At 45.7% G+C, this 22,771-nt stretch overlaps 1 protein-coding gene across 2 annotated transcripts in view; it reads left to right on the plus strand.

Annotated features, from left to right (window-relative positions):
* Positions 1-246: 246 nt before the first annotated feature.
* Positions 247-22,771, plus strand: part of STX1A (syntaxin 1A) — a 195,784-nt gene continuing 173,259 nt past the window's right edge. The window contains exon 1 of one of the 2 annotated variants that reach the window (XM_040338316.1): positions 247-594. In XM_040338316.1, coding sequence (XP_040194250.1) covers positions 565-594 — 30 coding nt within the window. In that variant the 5' untranslated portion in view covers positions 247-564. The remainder of the gene's footprint in view (positions 595-22,771) is intronic. The other variant, XM_040338315.1, reaches the window with a different exon arrangement.

Raw genomic sequence — 22,771 nt, forward strand, 5'->3', positions numbered from 1 at the left:
TGGGGCCCTTGGACAGTGAGTGTAGCTGATGATGAGCTGGCTGTGTACTGGGTGATGGCAGCCATGTAGTAATGATGAGAAGGATCCATGTACTCCTCCTGTACACAGGATAGGAAGAAGCCGTGTCGGTGGGCGATCAGGTACCACGGACAGCTCCCTCCCCGCAGTCCCATCCTTCCTTCACACATGATAGGACAGCCGGGTGGTGTAGGCCCCGCCCCCCTCCCACAATGCCCGGATGAGAGGGGAGGATGTGATCCAGAAAGGGAGAAGACAGCGAGGAGGGCATCAGACGGGATGTGATTGCGGAGAGGAGTCGGCTTTGTGCTGGAGAGGAGAGATCTGTGGAGGGGACACCATGCAGCTGATATAACTCCTCTCCCACTTCTCCATTATTATGTAGAGAGTGTGATCGGTGGCTGGAAGAGATCGGACGATCGGGCTGTCTCTGTAGGATGCTCGCACCGTCTATGTCCGGCGATCAGTGACAGCCGTGAAGTGCAGTGAAGAGGCAGCTGTCAGTCTTTGTTCCGGGAAGAACACATCACCGGTCCGGGGGTCAGGATGAAGGATCGCACCCGGGAGCTCCGTGCTGTGAGTAGACTTGTTGCACAGGGAGGTCGGTGGGTGGTTGATGATGTTCCGGGGGGCAGCCAGCTGTGGGTGTAGGTGATGCCTCCAGTGTGATCTGTGGATGAGCCCCTCCGGGTGAGCTGTCAGTGCTGGGGGGCATCGGGCACAGGAAGGGTTCACCCCCCCCCCCTCCTCCTCCCTCCACCAGCTGGCTGATTAACCCCCTGTACTCCGGATAGGAGCGATCACCTGTCCATGGTACACCCAGCTCCAGGCATCATGTGATGGGCACCTCTGCCATTGTGGTGGCAGTGCAGGGTGTACATAGCCCATCATTGCAGAACAGATGCCTGTTGCTTATAAAAAAAACAAACAAAAAAAGATTGCAATTATGTGATGTGTTTCCCGAGGTCTCCCCGCGGTCTCCCTGCTCGCCTACCCAGATGTGATTGCTGGGAAGACTGGAACAAGTGACCTGAATATCTCCGCTCCATTCCAATGGAGAATACTGAGCCCCCCGCGACACGGGACAATCTGATCGTACGATCGCCTTCAGATGTAGAATATGACATCGCTTTGGTGGATCGTACGGTCAGATTGTAACGGGTATAGCACTGGCCTCTTGTACGCGGGTGAAAAAAAAATTATGCGCCATATATATATAGATATGACCAGAACCTTCCTCTCCTGAATGCAATTCCTCTGCGTTGAGGAGAGGGAGCTGCTCCTAAGCTCTGATAAAAGCCTGTGTGTACATGGACATAGGCTTTTATTGAGTTGAGTTCAGGGGCTTTCCCAAAAAAAAACACACCAAAAGCTCCTAAAATCACAGCGGTGTACATGAGGCCTAAAAGTTGTAGGGACCCCCCCCCCCCTTCAAATTGGTGGTCTGTGGAGGCAGGATATCAATCTGCCACTGCTTTCTCCTCAAGGAACCCCTAACAACCTCTGGAGAAATCTCCGGCTTCCACAGAGACCTGGTTGACAAAGGCTGAATACAATATCTAGCAGTGGCGACTGGTGCTCAAAATTTTTGGGGGGGCGCAAACAAACGAAAAAAAACAAAAAACATCAATTGCCGCCACTGTGCCCATTAGACGCAGACAGTTTGCCCCCTCAAATGCAGCCAGTTTGCCCCCTCAAATGCAGCCAGTTTGTCCCCTCAAATGCAGCCAGTTTTCCCTCCCAAATGCAGCCAGTTGGTCCCCTCAAATTCAGCCAGTTTGTCCCCTCAAATTCAGCCAGTTTGTCCCCTCAAATGCAGCCAGTTTTCCCTCTCAAATGCAGCCAGTTTGTCCCCTCAAATTCAGCCAGTTTTCCCTCTCAAATTCAGCCAGTTTGTCCCCTCAAATTCAGCCAGTTTTCCCTCTCAAATTCAGCCAGTTTGTCCCCTCAAATGCAGCCAGTTTTCCCTCTCAAATGCAGCCAGTTTGTCCCCTCAAATTCAGCCAGTTTTCCCTCTCAAATTCAGCCAGTTTGCCCCCTCAAATGCAGCCAGTTTTCCCTCTCAAATGCAGCCAGTTTGTCCCCCCCAAATGCAGCCAGTTTGTTCCCCCCCCCCAAATGCAGCCAGTTTGTCCCCCCCCCAAATGCAGCCAGTTTGTCCCCCCCCAAATGCAGCCAGTTTGTCCCCCCCCCAAATGCAGCCAGTTTGTCCCCCCCAAATGCAGCCAGTTTGTCCCCCCCCCCCAAATGCAGCCAGTTTGTCTCCCCCAAATACAGCCAGTTTGCCCCCAGTCCGGCACTTACCTTCCTCGGGTCAGCGCCGTCCTCCTCCATGCTCCCTCCGCTCCCTCAATGTCTTGTCTTCTCCCGTCCTCGATGTCGCTTCAGCCAATCAGGTGACCGGTAACCAGACCTGGTGCACCTGATTGGCTGAGAGGCGGGGCAGTGTTGGGGAAGAGATTCCCTAACACAGATTGGTTTAAACAGGGAACGCACAGCCTGTGCGCCCTCTGTTTAACCATTTGGAAGCCGATTAGAGCCCACAGGCGATGGCTCTAATCAGGCACTTCCAAAACACGCCCGCTGCTGTTATTCAGATGGCCGGCGCTCAACAGGGGGCCGGACACCTGAATAGTAGGCGGCATCGGCGACAATACATAGATTCATGCAATGCATGAATCAACGTATTGTTGATGATGGGTGCAGGAGAGAGGGGGCGGCGCTCCTGTGCCCACTATGGACGCACCGCCACTGATATCCAGTAGTAGTTGGGTACATTCAGCTGGGCTTGTTCTGTAATGTTGAATACATCTCATAGGTTTTTCTGCACATACAACCCAAAATGATGGACAGTATGTCTCATGTATCCAGGTCATGGTATATATAGTAGTAGTTACATTTCAACTGGACTTGTTCTGTAATGTTGAAGACATTTTGTAGGTTCCTGCACTAGTTCCAGGGTATACGCCCCCAAATCATTGGCAGTATGTCTGTGAAGGTTCTCCCTTATCCAGGGTCATGGCATACACTAGCTGGTTGGTTGCATTGAACTGGACTTGTTCTGTAATGTTGAGGATGTTTCTTAGGTTCCTGTACCAGTTTCAGGGTATAAACCCCAAAATGATAATAATATGTCTGTGAAGGTTCTCATGTATCCAGGTCATGATGTATATCATACTAGTTGGTTACATTTCAACTGGATCTGTTCTTCAATGCTGAAGACATTTTGTAGGTTCCTGCACTAGTTTCAAGGTATATACCCCCAAAATCAATGCCACTATGCCTGTAAGGCAGGGTTTGACAAATTTGCTTAGAATCTAGGAGCCAGCTAAAAAAGTTCGGAGCCAGAAAACGCGCCCCGTCCCGACGAGCTTGCGCGCAGAAGCGAACACATACTTGAGCAGCGCCCGCATATGTAAACGGTGTTCAAACCACACATGTGAGGAATCACCGCAATTGGTAGAGCGAGAGCAATAATTCTAGCCCTAGACCTCCTCTGTAACTCAAAACATGCAACCTGTAGATTTTTTTAAACGTCGCCTATGAAGATTTTAAAGGGTAAAAGTTTGTCGGCAATCCACGAGCGGACGCAATTTTGAAGCGTGACATGTTGGGTATGAATTTACTCGGCGTAACATTATCTTTCATAATATTTAAAAAAATGGGGATAACTTTACTGTTGTCTTATTTAATTAAAAAATGTAATTTTTTCCCAAAAAAGTGCACTTGTAAGACCGCTGCGCAAATACGGCGTGACAGAAAGTATTGCAACGATCGCCATTTTATTCTCTAGGGTGTTAGGATAAAAAATATATATAATGTTTGGGGGTTCTAATTAGAGGGAAGAAGATGGCAGTGAAAATAGTGAAAAATTACATTAGAATTGCCGTTTAACTTGTAATGCTTAACTTGTAATACCAACGGCCACCACCAGATGGCGCCAGCTTACACATCTGGTGGTAATAACTTGTAATACCAAAGGCTCACCACCAGATGGCACCAGCTCACACAAGCCAAGTCGCCAGGACCCTATTTCTAGTCGCCATGGCGACCTGGCGCCCGGGATTTGTCGAGCCCTGCTGTAAGGCGTGACTTGTCATGCGACTTTGGGCACATACAGTCGCCTGACAAGTCGCAGACCATTTCATTGGCACCTGTTCCAATCTATGCAACTTAGAAAAGCTTCCTGCACGACTTTCTTGCGCCAGAGAGTGGAAAGTCTCATCAAAGTCACACTCAAAAATTGCCCAACTTTGGAGTGTGAATGGAGCCTAAAGGTCCTCATTTATCCAGGTCATGGCATAGCTAGTACATATAAAGATATATAAAAATGAAATGTTAAAGATGTTTTGTAGGTTCCTGTATCTGTTTCAGAGAATACACCCCAACATGATGGGCAGTATGGTTGTGAGGGTTCTCATTTCTCCAGGTCATGTTTTTTTGCCTTTTTCTGGAGGGTACAGGATTGTTTATATAGGACTGTGCTAGAGCTGCACGATTAATCGTTATCGTGATTTTTTCCCAGTTGCAATCTTGACAAAGTATTTCCCGATTTTTATTTTTTATTTTTATGCAGAGAGTTCTCTCTGCTCTCAGCCATCAAAAGAAAGGAAGAAAATATCCGGGCATTCTGCCAAGTATGAGAACATTCTTTATCAGTGGAACATTAAAGTGGTGGTTCACCCATAAAAACGACTTCCCCCTATTACACTGCCCCCCCGCATTACAATACGAATATGCCATTAATTTTTTTTTGGCTGCTGTACATACCTGGGTACAGCTATTCACCCGTGTCCTCCGGGTTGCGAGTCCCGCGGGAGTGGGCGTTCCTACCATGGCGGTGATTGACGTTTTGACTAAAAAATGAGCTCCCCCCCGTCGCGTAAGCCGCGTCACGACTGGCGAAAGGAGCCGAACTGCGATGCGCAGGTGCAGTATAGCGCCGACTCGCCGTTCGGCTCCTTCCGCCAATCGTGACGCTGCTTACGCGACGGGGGGAGCTCGTTTTTTAGTCAAAACGTCAATCACCGCCATGGTAGGAACGCCCACTCCCGCGGGACTCGCATATTCGTATTGTAATGCGGGGGGGCAGTGTAATAGGGGGAAGTCGTTTTTATGGGTGAACCACCGCTTTAAGTCTAAACATTGTAACAATTTGTCTTTTACATCAAAGGAATAGACTTCTGTATGTAAATTAGGAAAGTATCTTAACCCCTTCAATACCAGGCACTTACGCCCCTTCCTGCTCAGGACAATTTTCAGCTTTCAGCACTGTCGCACTTTGAATGACAATTGCGCGGTCATGCAACACTTTACCCAAACAACTTTTATATTGTTTTCTTCCCACATATAGAGCTTTCTTTTGGTGGTATTTGATCACCTCTGCGGTTTTTATTTTTTGCTAAACAAACGAAAAAATAAGACAAATTTGAAATTTTTTTTTTTTAGTTTCTGTCATACAATTTTGTTTTCCCCTTCACTGATGAGGCAGCACTGATATGTAGAATTGATGGGCTATGATATGCAGCACTGATATGCAGCAATGACGGGCACCAATAGGTGGTACTGATATGCAGCACTGACAGGTGGCACTGACAGGCGGTTTTGATGGGCACTGACAGGTGGCACTGATGGGCAGCACTGATGATGAGGTACTGACAGGTGTTACTGGTGGGCAGTGATTGGCAATGTGGTCGGCAGTGGTTGGCACTGTGGTGGGCACTAGCATACATTATTATGGGGGCACTGGTTGGCAGGTGATTGGTACATTAGAGGGGGCTATGCTGATAATCCATGTGCTGATTATCAGCACAGACCCCCTCTGACAGGGAGAGCTGCCGATCAGCTCTCCCTGCCAGCGTGAACTGAGAAATTACCTTTTTCGGCACTTCTTGGTTCACGCGATGATCAGCTGTAATTGGTCACAGCTGATCACGTGGTAAGAGGCTTCTTATCACGATCGGAGATGCGGCGTTCCAGGCTGACACGCCGCGATCGCAGCAATCCGCGCCCTCAGTAGATGTCCAGTCAGAATAACAGAAGCATTTCCTGGACGTCAATTTGCTATTGACCGGGCGGGAAGTGGTTAAACACTAAACCTTTTTCTGACATTTGTTGTTTTCAAGTTAAAATATTTTTTTTTGCTAGAAAACTACTTAAAACACCCAAACATTATATATATATAAAATTGTTAGTAGAGAATAAAATGGTGGTTGTTGCAATATTTTATGTATTTGCGCAGCGATCTTTTCAAATGAATTTTTTTTGGGGAAAAAAGACTTGAAAAAATAAATGAATAAAAAAAAAAACTAACCAGTAAAGTTAGCCCAAATTTTTATTTTGTATAATGTGAAAGATTTTACACCACGAGAATCGTGATTTTTATTCTAAGCCAAAAAATCGTGATTCTCATTTTGGCCAGAATTGTGCAGCTCTAGACTGTACATTTTATTGGTTGAACTAAATGATCTTTTTCCAACCAGGCAAATTATGTAACTATGGTATATCTAGTAGTAGTAATAGGTCTCATTCAGCTACACTTGTTTTGTAATATTGAGGACATTTCGTAGATACCTACACCAGATTCAGAGTATAAACCCCAAAACATTATAGAAGAAGTCCAGTTGAATGTGCTAACTACTACTAGCTTGGATAAATAAGAACCCTTCAGGAAAAAATCCTACCGTTCGTCTGTATGCTTTTCCGACGGGGAAAAAAAACACGCATGCTCGGAAACAATTCGACGCATGCTCGGAAGCATAGAACTTCATTTTTTTGGCTCGTCGTAGTCTTTTACATCACCTCGTTCTTGGCAGTCAAAAGTTCACCGGACTTTTGTGTGACCGTGTGTATGCAAGCATGGGAGTCCGCTCCATAGGGCAAGGGGGGGCAGTTGACCCCCCCTGGAAAATTGAGAAGGTGTTGAAGAGTTTTGCGGCTGCGGGCTGTCTGAGCGGTCCCGGGCTGGATGTCACATAGGCACAGAGAGCAAAGTGAAGCCACCCCACCTCCAGTGTTTATGTGTACACAGGGGAAGGGAACCTGCTGTGCCTGTGCCGTGGTGATGGCTGATCTGAGGTACTGAATGGGATGTGGGGAGGGGGGTCCATCTGTGCTGAAGGGGGGTTTGTGCTGAATGGGGGGTCTGTACTGAAGGGGGGGTCTGTGCTGAAGAGGAGGTCCATCTGTGCTGAAGGGGGGTCTGTACATTCTCTAGGCTATATTTATATGGGCATGGAGTGAAGATGAATTATCTCAAGAGCCATTTCAAACTGCCAGCTGGCCGCGTTATTGGTAAAGTGACACTTTACCATCGTTTTAGCTGCGCTGTTCGGCCGCTAGTGGGGCACGTTTAATCCCCACTAGCGTTTGAAGAAAGGGTTAAATGCGACTGTGTATCGCCGCTGCCAAAGCGCCCCTCCCTGAAAAAATTTCAGCGGACGCCCATGTATGCAAGGCAGGCTTGAGAGGAATTCCGTCTGGGAAAACCATTGTTTTTTTTTCCGACGGGAAAACTGGTCGTGTGTACGGGGCATGATTAAATTGATCCGCAACCAAAACCGCATAGTACATCGGTATGAACCTTAATACTTGCCACACACTGCTGTTTTTTTTCCCACTAAATCAAGATGGAATATGCAAAGAAAACAGTAATCTGTAGTGACTGGCTATAATTCAACTTTCATTAATCTGACTTTGATGCACTGAAATCTGGGTGCCATGGGCTTGATTTACTAAAAGAAAAAATAGTTTGTGCACTTTTGCAAGTACAGTTGCTCCAGAGCTTAGTAAATGAGGGGAAGCTCTGCTGACTTCCATCATCAAATCATGTGCAACAAACATACCTAGACCACATTAAAGTGCTGAAAAGTTAAACCTAAGAACATTTTTTTTTCCTTCATTTTAACTTGGTGATCCTCCAGGAACACTTCTTCTCTGCAATGCTCACTCACTGTACTGTATTTATAAAAGAGCAACATTGTCACCCTAGGCCAGGACTACAGAACATCTCCCTTGCCCTCATCTCTCCATCATGGGGGGAGGTATTTTGTAGCCTACAGAGTTTGCTGGGTACAATATAACTGGATAAAGCCTACCAGCTACCTATTAATAGTAGGGACTGAGAGCTATCTTTAACCTCTTCAGCTCCAGAAGGTTTACCCCCTTTTCATGACCAGGCCATTTTTTTTGCGATATGGCACTGCATTATTTTAACTGACAAATGCGTGGTTGTGCAACGTGGTACACAAATAAAATGTTCCGTCCCCCCCCCCCCCCCCCCCACAAATAGAGCTTTCTTTTGGTGGTATTTGATCACCCCTGTGGTTTTATTTTTTTGCACTATAAACAAAAAAAGACGGACAATTGTGAAAAAAAAAACAATATTTTTCACATTCCGCTATAAAAAAAACTAATTTCGTCTTCTTCAATTTACGCTAATATATTCTGCTACATATTTTTGGGGGGAAAAGATCTCAATAAGTGCAAAATTTATAGCGTCTACAAATATGGGATATTTTTATGGAATTTTTACTTATTTATTTTTACTAGTAATGGCGGGGATCAGCGACTTATAGCGGGACTGCGACACTGCGGTTGGAAAAGTGACACTTTTTTGGGGACTAGTGACACCAATACAGTGATCAGTGCTAAATAATATGCCCTGTAATTGTACTAATGACACTGACAGGGAAGAGGTTAAAGCGGAGGTCCACACAAAAAGTGAACCTCCGCTTTTCCGAACCCCCTCCGGTGTCACACTTGGCACCTTTCGGGGGGGTGCAGATACCTGTATAATACAGGTATTTGTACCCACTTCCGGGAATAGACTCCACTGGTCCTAGGAGACAGAGGGGACCGGTGAGGATGGGCCGCTCACACATGCGCATTAGGGAACCGGGCAGTAAATCCGCAACGCTTCACTTCCTGATTCCCTCACAGAGGATGGCAGTGGGGGAAGCCGCGAGATGAGCAATTGCTCAGCTTCGGCTGCCGACATTGCCGGCGCGCTGGACAGGTAATAAGGGTCTGCATTTACACGTGAGCAGAGCAGAGCGTCTTTTATACATTTGATGGTTTTTAGAAGTGTATTACAAGCGTTTTACAGCTTCAGGTGGTTTTTGTTTAGCCAATAGAAAGCACTAGGGGGAGGAGAGGTGGAGGAGATTAGAGGTGGAGGGCTGCTATTTGAGCAGAAAACACTTGGGGAAAAAAACACTCATGTCGCAAATTTTCAGGCGTTCCCACTGAAGTCGATGGGGCCCAATCTGCCAAATAGAAGTTCATGCACTTCCTTTTTTTTTTTTTTTTATCTTTATCCTTTTCAAAGTTACAAAGAAGCAAAAACAATCTCAATCCGATATCCAGAAAAGAACAAAAAGGTTGTAAAGGTTTGTTTTTTATTTTCTAAATAAGTTCCATTAAGCTAGTGCATTGTTGGTTACATTTTCCTTCGATTTCTCTTCTAAGTGTTTTTTTTCTTTGTCTCAATTTCTCACTTCCTGTTTCTCCTCAGTAAGCTTGCCCCCATCATCAGAGCCGTTCTGGCTGGGGGTTAGTCAGCCAGAACAGCTTACTGAGGAGGAAGTGGAACAGGAAGTGAGAAAAGAAAAAAAAAATTTAGAAGGGAAATTGAAGGAAAAGGTAAGTGAACCAACAATGCACTAGCTTAAAGGAACCTATTTAGAAAATAAAAAAACAAACCTTTACAACCCACTTCAAGTCCAAGGAAGTGCATGATATCTCCTGGGCTTATCTCCGTTATTTATATCTCACAGTTTCATTGCACTCCTGGAAGACAGCTATCAACTGTCAACCCTCGTTGCTTCAGGTCTAAGCATCTTCCACATTAGAGACCGTGCAGCTGCTATGCCTGCCCAATCACAGAAGCCCCTGTATTATGTGAACTCATTCATGAAATACAAAGGCTTCTCTGAATGGGCAGCAGAGGTGAAGGAAGATGTGGACATAGCTGCTCTCTTATCTTTCACAGCCCCAGTGTCAATGTATGCTCAGGCAGAGCCATACACCTGTCGGATATAAATAATAGAGATAGTTCAGGAGATGTCATGCACTGCCTTGGACTCATATTGTGCCTGCGCTTACTGTGTGCCAGTGCCTGCTCCAAAAGCCATGGTCTAGCCTGCCCAACACCCCCTTTAACCTCAAGTAGGAAAGGGTGTAATGAGTCCAGTGGCCCAGGAGATGCTTCTGCATTTGCTAGGCTTTACTTCTCGCCATGCTGATGCAAACTTTTGCACGTAATGTACAATCCAAGCCAGGCGTTCACTTCAATGGCTCACCCGAGCAGAGAGAAGTAATAGCAGCACAGCTAAAACCCCGGCGCTGGATGCGAAGTAGGGACATGGCCTCAAATAATTTAGAAGCCACTGTGTTCTTGCCAAATGCAGTGCTAATCCCTTAGTAAAACAATCTGCATACTATCCTCTATATGTTCCTGCCATCTGCACAGCGCACATAGCTGCTCTCCCTGTGAAATGACAGCACAGTGTTTGCATGCATGTTTCAGTGATTACCCAGCACAGCCTCTGTGACAGTAAATACAGTGCTGTATGTATCGTCTGCTGCTTGCTACGGCCCGTTTTTCTTTTTTCCCCCATTGTGTCTCCAACTTCTCCTTGCTCTGGTGAACGCACCTCCTTATGGTCCACGCAGCCATAAGCAGCGTTTGCTGGTGTATCAACCCCGACATTTAATAAAACAATGCCTAGTGCCTACATACAGCAGTTAATAAACACACACTCCCACTCGCTCTGTATGCCAATTAAGCCATAGCGATTTGCATGCCAATTAAGCCATAGCGATTTGCATGCGCGGCACATTCTTTGTAGACCCTGCAATCTTTAATACCCTTAGCCTAGCTGGCTGGGTTTTGACTGACAATACTTAGGTATAGCCAGCCTGTTGTTATGTTTGATATTATGCAGTAGGGTTCCATTATTATTGTACCTGTCATGTAAGATTCATTGCAAGATATTTTAATTACTCTTCTGGAATACACTGGAGAAGGGCTGCACAGCTTCTCTCCGCACGTGACCAGTACATTCAACAAACTGGTACAGGCTGCTAATTAAATTGCCGTGTGCCCTGTTTGTCATTAATTTGCATGGGCTGTTGCAGTGACAATCACTTTAGACTCCTACCTTTTACAATGTAATACAGAGCTGATTAAAGGGTAACCCCACTTTCATGGGGGGAAAAAAAGCAAAGGAAAAAAAATGAATATAGAATATACAACCGCTACAAAAGTCATATTGTAATTGAATGTTATCAAAAATTACCTTTCGTTTTTAATCTACAGTGTTGTAATTGTCTTTAACTCTCAATATGGCAACCTGGGCAAGCTCTGTAGACAGATGGTGTTACAGGGTTATGCCCCGTACACACGATCAGATTCCCCGTTGGAATAAACTCCGACGGGTTTCTCCGACAGAATTCCGCTCAAGCTGCCTTGCATACACACTGACACACCAAATTCCGACCGTCAAACGCTGTGACGTATAACACTACGACGAGCCTAGAATAATGAAGTTCAATGCTTCCGAGCATGCGTTGAATTGTTTCCGAGCATGCGTGTTTTTTTCTCCGTCGGAATTCCATACAGACGAACAGAATTTTCGGAAAAAAAGAGAACATGTTCTCTTTCTAAGTCCGTCAGAATTTCCAACGGGAAAAGTCAGATGGGGCATACACACGGTCGAAATATCCAATGAAAAAATTCCGTCTGACTTTTTCCATCGGAAATTCCGACCGTGTGTACACGGCATTGGTCAGGTTGAAAAAAAAAAAAGTCCATCCAGTTCAACCATAAAAATAAAATAAAAAATATACAATCCCATATACCCAATCATACACCCACAGTTGATCTAGAGCACAGGTGTCAAACACAAGGCCGTGGGCCGAATTCGGCCCTCCAGGCCATTTCATGTGGCCCTCGCACCTCTCCTGTAGCTGCAGGAGAGCTCCAGCCCTCCTCTGTTTCTCCTCCAGACCCCTACTTTCTGCTTTCAAGCAATGCATCCAGCTTCTTCCCAGCAGCAGCATAAGGAAAGGGGGGTGCACTGTGATGTAAGGGAAAGTGGGGGGCTCAACTTCTGATGGTGGGGTGGCCCTTGACATCTAATGTAAAGGGGAGGGGATGCGCTGGACATCTAATCTTACAGATACAACCAGCCCTTTTGAGAACAATCATGCTGATGCGGCCCACGATGAAATTGAGTTTGACACCCCTGATCTAGAGGAAGGCGAAAAACCCCAGCAGAGCATGATCCAATTTGCTACAGCAGGGGAAAAAATTCCTTCCTGATTCCAGAGAGGCAATCGGATTTTCCCTGGATCAACTTTACCTATAAATGTTAGTACCCATTTATATTATGTACGTTTAGGAAAGAATCCAGGCCTTTTTTACAGCAATCTACCGAGCTGGCCAGAACAACCTCTGGAGGGAGTCTATTCCACATTTTCACAGCTCTTCCTGCTGATTGGACAGTCTAACCCATCCTGAATGCAAGGGAGGGGGGGGGGGGTTGTCCTGAGTGTTACCTGTGTTCCTGTGTTTTAGTAAACAATTCATGTTCAGCAGCCAAAACGAGTCCTGCCTAGTTCTTGGTTACAAGTGGTTGGAATATCTGATCTATATTCAGACTGGAAGGAAACGGTATATGACGAAAGCACTCAAGCGGAGTGTGGGACGTTTCGTTATACACTACTCCAGCACTGTGACGTGTGACTTATGTGAATAAAATGGGCAACAATTACAAGTCCTCTGTGCTGATCTGTTCAATCTCTTGGATGGAGTCCTGGGCGTGCCTTGGGTTGTGGATTGTAGAATGAGGCTTGATATTGGATTGTGGTCCTCCTCCCATATCAATGAGCTTCTAGAAAAGTTTACATGGGTCTCAAAGAACAATGCAAGCAAAAAACATATTGGCAGGTAAGGAAGTTTACTGCTTCAGGAGACAAGGCAAAGGCATTGTCAACTAAAAACATAGCTTGTGCTCCTAAGACATAATAACGGAGGAGGTATGCGTGGGGTGAAGCCGCGTGGGAGGAAAGGTGATGTGTCCTAGAGTGCCTAGGCATAAACAAGAAATAATAAAGGGAAAAAGCAAGAGCAAGGGAAAGAGGAGCATGCAGACTTCTTTCAACACATGAATAGTTCTGGAGGATTGTTGGAGCGGTATTTTTCCAGAAAAGTTAAATATTTCAGACCGTATTTTACTCTTTATTTATGTGAGAGTGTTAAAGTATAACTAAAGCCAAAACTTTATTTTTAGTTTTGGAGTGGAGAGGGATTACAGCACTTTTCGGTTTTTATTGCTCTCCCTCTCTGTGTCCTGTTTACCGTTATCATCGAAAGTTAAAGAAAATCGCAAATTTTTGGGTTCACATCAGAACACTAATGCTCCATGCACACAGAAGCTGATAAACTGCAGTTTGTTGGCGTTTTGGCTTTTTTTTTAAAAGCCCATAAACTGAACTCTATGTTGGCCTATGTGCCCATGCACACATGGGCGTTTGTAAGTGTTAATGAGCTTTGGAGTTTATTGGCTTTTTTCTGAATGCCCGAAATGTGCGTTCAAAGTGCTGTTTTTCGGCAGGAAAAAACGCTAAAAAAAGCAAAACGCTAAAACACTGAGCGTTTTTTTTATTTTGGAAAAAATGCTACACTGAAAAACGCTAATAAACGCTATTGGAAAAAAACGCTAAAAAACATTGAAAGGCTCCCTGCAAAGCCATGCGCGGGAGTGACGTCATTGCAGCTCCGGCCAATCACAGCGCCGGAGAGGCGATAACAGGAAGAGGATACAAGGGGACATGGAGGGGGACTTCGGGGGCTGCGATCTCAGGTAAGTGCCACATAATAAGCTAGTATGCGATGCATACTAGCTCATTATGCCTTTCTCTTGCAGTGGACAGGCGATCTCCTGGGACCTGTCACATGTTCCAGGAGATCGCCTAAAGGGAGGGGCCACCTACGGCAAGAGGAGGAGTTGTCCAGGCGGTCCCTGGGCAGAAGGAGGAAGTGGGACAGGAAGTCCCACTCCTACCGAAGCGCCCACTCCCCCCCCCAAAAAAATTACATGCCAAATGTGGCATGTAAGGTGGTGAGGAGTGCTTAAAGCGGAAGTTCTACTTTTGGGTGGAACTCCGCTTTAAAGCGGATCTCCCATGCAAATACGTTTTTTTTTGGGGGGGGGGGTTAAATATCCAATAGCAAGGCTTCAAATAACTCACGTTTCTCGTGTCCAATGTCCACGCCACTCTGTTTCTGTCTGGAATATACACTTATATTCCCTTCGGTCCGCCGTTGCCATTTTAAGTGTGGGCATTAGAATCCCACAGGGATCAGGGAGCAAGGACTTCCTGGTTGCGCGCTCGCAGCAGCGAGCAGCGGCGTCAGTGTCTCTGTTGCCGTGACAATGGCAGGCGTTACCGCCCCTGATGTTAACCCAGCCTCATAGACCAATACAGCTCATTCGAAACAACGGACTACTAGTGAATCGCGCGATCACAAGGGAGCTATGACTCAAGCTCCCAGAACACACTGCGCCGTGCAGGAAACAAGGAAATTCCCGAGAAAAACCCGAAGGCTGCAGACCGGAAGGAGCTATATTATATCTGGTACTGTAAATTTATTATTTAAAAAAATATCCGTTTATGCAATGTTTAGGAGCAACTATAATATTGAGATTATGTTGCGATTCGGGTGGAGCTCCGCTTTAAGGACTAGAGAGAAAGGTTATTGGAATCTGCGCTACCTGTTATTTATCAATAAATGCCAAAGAAGTGTCAGTTTTCAGTGTTATTGTTGTTATAATAATGGACATATTTGTTTTTCCAATATAAATTGTAAATTGTTAGCATTTGATTAAAGGCTTGACAATGGAACACTGTGGGGGTTATTTACGAATTGCAAATCCACTTTGCCCTACAAGTACACTTGTGCAAGAAAAAAGTAAACCCCGTCCCTTTCAGTGGTCACAGACGCCATCCTGCAGCTAATGGCGCATACACACGATAATTTTTCGGGTTGTAAAAAACAAAGTTTTTCAGGCTCTAGAAAAAACAGTGTTTTTTTCAACTTTCAACCTTAAACCGGCCTTGCCTACACACGATCGTGAAAAAAAAAATGCTCTAGCAAAGCGCAGTGACGTACAACACATACGACGGCACTATAAAGGGGAAGTTCCATTCGGATGGCGCCACCCTTGGGGCTGCTTTAGCTGATTTTGTGTTATTAAAAGACGATTCTCGCTTTTCTGTCTGTTATAGCGTGATGAATGTGCTTACTCCATTACGAACGCTAGTTTTACCAGAACGAGCGCTCCCGTCTCATAACTTGCTTCTGAGCATGCGCGGATATTTCACGTCGTTAAAGCCCACACACGATCATTTTTTACAACCCGAAAAACGACAACGTTAAAAAACGTCGTGAAAAAATAGAGCATGTTCGAATTTTTTTTGCCCGTTTTTCAGAACCCGAAAAATGCTCTGAAGCCCACACACGATCGTTTTAATGACATAAAAAAAAACGTAATTTTTTACAACCCGAAAAATGATCGTGTGTACGCGGCAAAGGATTTAACTGTTCAAATGGTGTATATGTGGGGACCGTGGCCACTGAATTGGTTGGGGGTGACCATAATGACATCTGAGAAGGTACTTCTGGTGCATAAAGGATGGTAAACAGTAGAATATGTTTGCAATAAAGTTAGCTTTGTTAGTCATAATGTGCAAAATAAAATCCTAGTTCTGGCGATAGGGTGTGTATAGGGCAGTGCTTCTCAATTATTTTCTGTCATGCCCCCCCTAGGAAGAAGAAAACATTTCGGGCCCCCCCGCGCGACTGTAAATAGTATCTTTTGTCTATAAAATTGTTATTGCTCTATACGGTTTTTAGGTGAACCTCCACTTTAAGCTGACAACTGCGCGTTGGTTTTTGATCACCTCAATTTTGACATTTTTTTTTTTAACGTTTTTTTTCATAAACTGGCCCTCATTGGAGTACAGGTGAGGTGGGAGGAGGGATGACACCTTTCAGCCTGCTGGATAAGGTGGAGGGGACGGGCAGCCTTACCTTTACTTTTCTTCAGCGCACTGTGTAAGGCGGCAGTCTGTCAGTCCCGTCCTGGTCCCGCCGTTAGAGTTTGAACTGCATGTCTTAAGCATGCACGCAACGGCGCCGTGCTACCACCTGACCACCTGACCTGAGACGCAGAGGAGGGAGGAAGGGAGGGCGTGCATGCCAAGGGGACCAGACAGTGTCAGACACTTCGGGCGCGATGGCGCCACCCACCCCCCTCTGCAGCGCCGGGGTGCCGTGCAGATCAGCATCCCCAGCATCCCCGCACACATCATTCACGATCAGGCCGGCCCTGGTCGCTATGGCGGTAGTTCCGCCACTGGCTGGAAACGGGGGATAATTGCCAGGTCACACGAGCCCCCCTTTACGGAGCCTCGCGGCCCCCCAGGGGGGCGCGCCCCACTATTTGAGAAGCACTGGTATAGGGCAATAGTATAGCCAAAGGTGCAGAAAAATCGGAGCTTATTGTATGTCTAGCGCTGAGTCATTAGCTTAACAAAGGGAAAAATACATTTCCTACCTGTTGTAAATGTGATGTAAATGTACGGAATGTCTTATCAGAAAACAAAACTTGATAGCATAAAGGCTTGTGAGCTTCCTATTGACGTAAGCTCTGAGGGGTCATTTGCAGTCCCTGTCCTGTGGATATGGAGGGAGAGTGAAGTGGTTAATATCCACTGCCATCGTACTTTTGCCTTTCCTGTGTTTTCCATGATGTCAGAATGACCTCAGAGCTTCTTCCAGCAATAAAGTCAATGCATTTTTTTTTTTTTTTTTATCGTTAATGTTGCTTGCTTAGTAAGAGCCCTAATTACTAGAGGGAAACAAATTGAGCATTTTTTTTACATGCAGTTTACCATGACTCATCAACTGATATCCATTCATTCAAAGAGCTTCAAAGTTTTTGTATTCACAGAGGTAGCAAGTGGGTGGGGAAGCATAAAGATTGAAATGCAGATTTTCCCAATTTTCATCCACTATGTGAATTTAAAGAGGAGTTAAATGATCAAAGGCCCAAACTTTTTAAAATGAAGTTTTTTGTTTTTTTTAGCCATTACTGTCTCAATGGGGAGATTTTACTTCTTGACCCTTATGTCGCGTACACACGATAATTTTTCGGCATGAAAAAAAAACAACGTTTTTAAAAACGTCATTTAAAATGATCGTGTTTCACATCGTTTTTCGGCTTCTCAAAAACGACAATTTTTTTTCCCGAACATGCTGCATTTTTTAACGTCGTTTTAAAAAATGTAGTTTTTCGGGTTGTAAAAAAATGATCGTGTGTGGGCTAAAACAACGTTTTAAACCTGTGCATGCTCAGAAGCAAGTTATAAGACGGTAGCGCTCGTTCAGGTAAAACTACCATTTATAATGGAGTAAGCACAATTATCATGCTGTAAGGCACGATCAGTCCAAACTGATGAAAACGGACTGAAGTTCAGTTTCACCGGTTAACCGATGAAGCTGACTGATGGTCTGATGTGCCTACACACCATCAGTTCAAAAACCGATCGAGTCCAACATAGTGACGTAAAACACGACGTGCTGAGAAAAATGAAGTTCAATGCTTCCAAGCATGCGTCGACTTGATTCTGAGCATGCCCGGGTTTGGAACCGATGCTTTTGCGTACTAACCATCGGTTTTGACCTATTGGTCAGGCGTCCATCAGTCCAATTTTAAAGCTCTCTGTTTCTGGACCGAAGGACAACAGACCGATGAAACCGAACTTCAGTTCGTTTTCATCAATTTGGACTGATTGTGTGTACAGGGCCTAACAGACAAAAAGGTGCGAATCGTCTTTTACTAATAAGGAATCAGCTAAAAGCAGCCCAAAGGCGAATGGAACTTCCCCTTTAGAGTGCCGTCGTACGTGTTGTACGTCACCACGCTTTTTTCTAAAACGATGGTGTGTGGGCAACGTCGTTTTTAATGATGAAGTTGGAAAAACTTCGTTTTTTGGACATGCTAAAAAAACGTTTTTTTTTTTCATGCCGAAAAATGATCGTGTGTACACGGCATTAGACTCAACAGGAAGTAGGGGGATATCTTTGCAATGTGAGATATTCTTTAGACCAGGGATCTCAAACTGGTGGCCCTCCAGCTGTTGTGAAACTACAAGTCCCATGAGGCCTTGCAAGGCTGACAGTTACAAGCATGATTCCCATCCAGAGGCATGATGGGACTTGTTGTTTTGCAACAGCTGGAGGGCCGCCAGGTTGAGACCCCCGCCTTAGACAGTTTTCATGTAAACAAGTGTTCCCATTGGAAGATTTCCTCTCTATTCCTGTTCTGGTGGCAATTTACCCCTGACTTCTATTTCATCACCTTTTTAAATTGCTGCGTTTATGGCTTAAGTTATGGGTTTTCTGGTAGTTTCAAGATTTACTTTTGTAATGCATGACACGCATGTTTTCAGAACAGGGATATTGATGATGTTAGCTTTCTGCATAGTGCGTTATGCTCTACTCCAAGACCTACCTCACGCAAACCCTCCCCATAAAGGCCCATACACACGATCACACTTTTTGACAACAAACTTCAGGTTTTCAAAAAATTAGACCGCGTTTACGCTTCATCGGACAAACTTTTCCGGTTTTCATCGGACAAACGTTCACTCTGCAAACAGACAAACTTTCCGGCAACAAAAGTCCCATGGTGCAAAGTAGGGTTGTCCCGATACCGATACTAGTATCGTTATCGGGACCGATTCCGAGTATTTGCGGGAGTACTTGTACTCCCGCAAATACCCCCGATACCGAAATAGAATACTTGCACCGCCCCCCCGCCGCCGCTACGCCGCATCCCCGCTGCCGCCGTGGCTTGGTTAATACGGGCAGGGAACATTACAGCTTTCATTTGAATAGCTGTAGTGTTTCCCGCCGCGTATAGACACTACCCCTTGCTCGGGTGAACTGTCCAATCCCGAGCAAGGGGGAGAGTCTATACGCAGCGCGGCGCGAAAGACTACAGCTATTCAAATGAAAGCTGTAATGTTCTCCACCCGTATTAACCAAGCAGCGGCGGGGGACATGGCTGCATATGGGGGGGACATGGCTGGATATGGGGGGGACATGGCTGTATATGGGGGGGACATGGCTGCATATGGGGGGTCATGGCTGGATATGGGGGGACATGGCTGGATATGGGGGGACATGGCTGGATATGGGGGGACATGGCTGGGTATGGGGGGGACATGGCTGCATCTGTGGGGGGACATGGCTGCATCTGTGGGGGGACATGGCTGCATATGTGGGGGACATGGCTGCATTTGTGGGGGGACATGGCTGCATTTGGGGACACATTTAAAAAAAGTATCGGTATTCGGTATCGGCGAGTACTTGAAAAAAGTATCGGTACTTGTACTTGGTCCTAAAAAAGTGGTATCGGGACAACCCTAGTGCAAAGTTCTGCCGTGTGTACAGAAATCCATCGGACTTAAGTCCAAAGTACAAACAAGCATGCTCAGAACCAATGCAAAAGATCAGACAACAGTACAGAAGTTGACCAAAGGGTGGCGGTAAAGAGCTGAAAAACCAAGTTCATGGCCAATGCTCTTCGAACAAAAATCCACGGAAAAGTTTTTTTGAAGTCCGACCGTGTGTATGAGGCTTAACCCCAAACCCCTAAAGCCTCATACACACGGGCCAGAATCTCGTTAGGAAAAAAAACGTAGTTTTTCCTGACAAAATTCTTGGCAAGAATCTCTTGCAGCCCAAGTGTACACACACTCCTTTCAAAAGAACCGCGGTTCTTTTGAAAGGCAAGAACGCGGTGACGTCATCACGTACGACGAGCATGCGTTCATCACATTCGATGCCGTCGCTGCCATCTTACTTCACCCTACCTATGCCGTGGAAGCTACCACGCATGCGTTGAAGTCATTTCGAGCATGCGTGGGTTTCCACGGCGACAGGTAAGTATACAGACGCTCGGGTTTCTCGTCGGGAAACAAGCCGACAAGAATCTCGACGAGAAAATAGAGAGCAGGATCTCTATTTTTCTCGTCGAGATTCTGGGCAGATTTCCAGATGAGAAACCTGAAAGCCTCGTACACACGCTCGGTTTAACCGTGCTTGTGTAGGAGGCTTTAAAGTAAACAACCCTCTAAGCCTGCTTTTCTCAATGTTTTTTAACAAAGAGGAACCTTTAAAAAAAACTTTTCAGTCTCAGGGAACCCCGCCGAAAATGATTATATCTTATGATTCATTAGTGTGATGGTCAGTGGGAAGAATGGGCCAGATTCACGTAGCCCGGGCGCAACGTAACTTAAACGATTTAAGTTACACCGCCGCAAATTTTCCAAGTTAGTGCCCGATCCACAAAGCACTTACCTGGAAATTTGCAGCGGTGTATCCTAAATCCGTCCGGCGCAAGGCGGGCCAATTCAAATGGGGCGAGTCCCATTTAAATTAGGCGCGCTCCCGCGCCGGACGTACTGCGCATGCTCCCGACGCAAATTTCCCGACGTGCTTTGCGCGAAGTTACGATGCGCTGAGGTTTTGTGAATTTGTGACGGGTAAAAAAGAGTTGCGCCGGGAAAAAAAAAATGTAAAAAAAAAATTGAAAGCGACGCGGGAAAGATGGGTATACTTTTACATGGTGTACTAATTTTACACTTTGTAAAAGCAGCCCTATCTTTGCGACGACAAACTAACACTTGCGGCGACTTTCCGACGGGAAAAAGTTTCATGGATCGCCGTAAGTGCTAATTTGAATACCCGACGCTGGTTTACGACGAGAACTCCCCCCAGCGGCGGCCGCGGTATTGCATCCTAAGATCCGACAGTGTAAAACAATTACACCTGTCGGATCTTAGGGATATCTATGCGTAACTGATTCTATGAATCAGTCGCATAGATAGAAACAGGGATACGACGGCGTATCAGCAGATACGCCTGCGTATCCCTTTTGTGAATCTGGCCCAATGTTCCTTGCACTTGTGGTCATTGGGAAGAATTAGCCCTTGAAAGATAGCTAAAAAGATCATTGGTGTCAGTGAGAACTTCTCTAGGAGGCAAAAATTGCTCCTTGCTCAAGGAACCCCTAGCAAACTCTGGGGGAACCCTAGTTGATAAACCCTGTAATTCCAACCCTAACCATAAACCTTCATATTATGAGCTTAAAGCAGGAGTTCACCCGAATTTTTTTTTTTAACATTACATTCATGCTCATTTTGTCTAGGGGAATCTGGTAGTTTTTTTAAAATCGAAGCAGTACTTACCGTCTTAGAGAGCGATCTTCTCCGCCGCTTCCGGGTATGGTCTTCGGGAATGGGCGTTCCTATTTCATTTACAGTCTTCCGACAGGCTTCCGACAGGCGCATACATCGCGTCACGAGTAGCCGAAAGAAGCCGAACGTCGGTGCGTGACGCGATAGATGCGACCGTCAGAAGCCTGTCGGAAGACTGTCAATCAAATAGGAACGCCCAGTCCCACAGCCCATACCCGGAAGCGGCGGAGAAGATCGCTCTCTAAAACGGTAAGTACTGCTTCGTTTTTAAAAAAACTACCCGATTCCCCTTGACAAAATGAGCATCAATCTAATGTTAAAAATTAACATTTCCGGGTGAACCTCCACTTTAAACCCTTGTTTGCATACTCACCTCACCTACCTCTGAATCTCCTGCAGCAGGGACAACCCTAACACCCAAATCTAATGTTTGTCATTACAGGTTTATACTAGTGAAAACTTATACAGTGGAACCTCGGATCGCGAGTAACACGGTTAACGAGCGTTTAGCAACACGAGCACTGTATTTTAAAAAACTGTGACTTGGTTTGCAAGTGTTGTCTCACAAGACGAGCATGATTCAGGCCAAAGTGGTGTGCAGTACCGCTTTTGGCCTGAGGTAGGGGGGCGCCAGAGCCGAACATCGCTGATCGCAGCCGATCGGAAATGCACGGAAAGGCCCGAGGACAGCACGGCTTCTTGGGTAGGAAGTGTTTCCGAGGTTTGCCGAGGTCAGCCGAAGTGTCCTCGGGCCTTTTCGACCGTTTCCAAAGGCTCTCCGGCGCCTCTGGCCGCATGTGGTATTGCATCCCATTAAAGTCAATGCGGAACAAATTTATTTTCGTTTCTATTGTCTTCAATAGGGAAACTCGCTTTGATATGCGAGTACTTTGGATTACGAGCATTCTCCTGGAACGGATTATGCTTGTAATCCGAGGTTCCACTGTACAAATAAACATCCTTAGTCTTGTGGGAACTCTGACCAGAGCTATGTTAATGTGTGTGTGTGGGTGTGTGTGTAATATATATATATATATATATATATATATATATATATATGCACATTAATACAAATTTTTACCTAAGGTGCCCAAACTTTCGATCCCCACTGTATGTATGTATGTATGCATGCGCTTTTAATCCTGACCCCCTATATGTGTACAATCAAAACTGATTTCCTGCTTGCTTATATTACTAGAAAACAAATGCTGTTCCTCTGAAAAGCAATCCATGCTCGGATTGCTTTTTGGAGGCATTTGACAGCTGGTAAAGAGGCAGTATGTTGCCTCCTAGCCGCCTATTTTAACCCCCTAAAGGAATCATCACTATGCTGCAACTGGATGGAGTGGTTGCAGTGCAGCCCCATTTACCTAGGGGTATATTTCAAGGGTGCCCTGACTGGAAAAAGATTGAGAAA

The sequence above is a fragment of the Rana temporaria genome, chromosome 2, assembly GCF_905171775.1.
Source record: "Rana temporaria chromosome 2, aRanTem1.1, whole genome shotgun sequence".
NCBI lineage: Eukaryota > Metazoa > Chordata > Amphibia > Anura > Ranidae > Rana > Rana temporaria.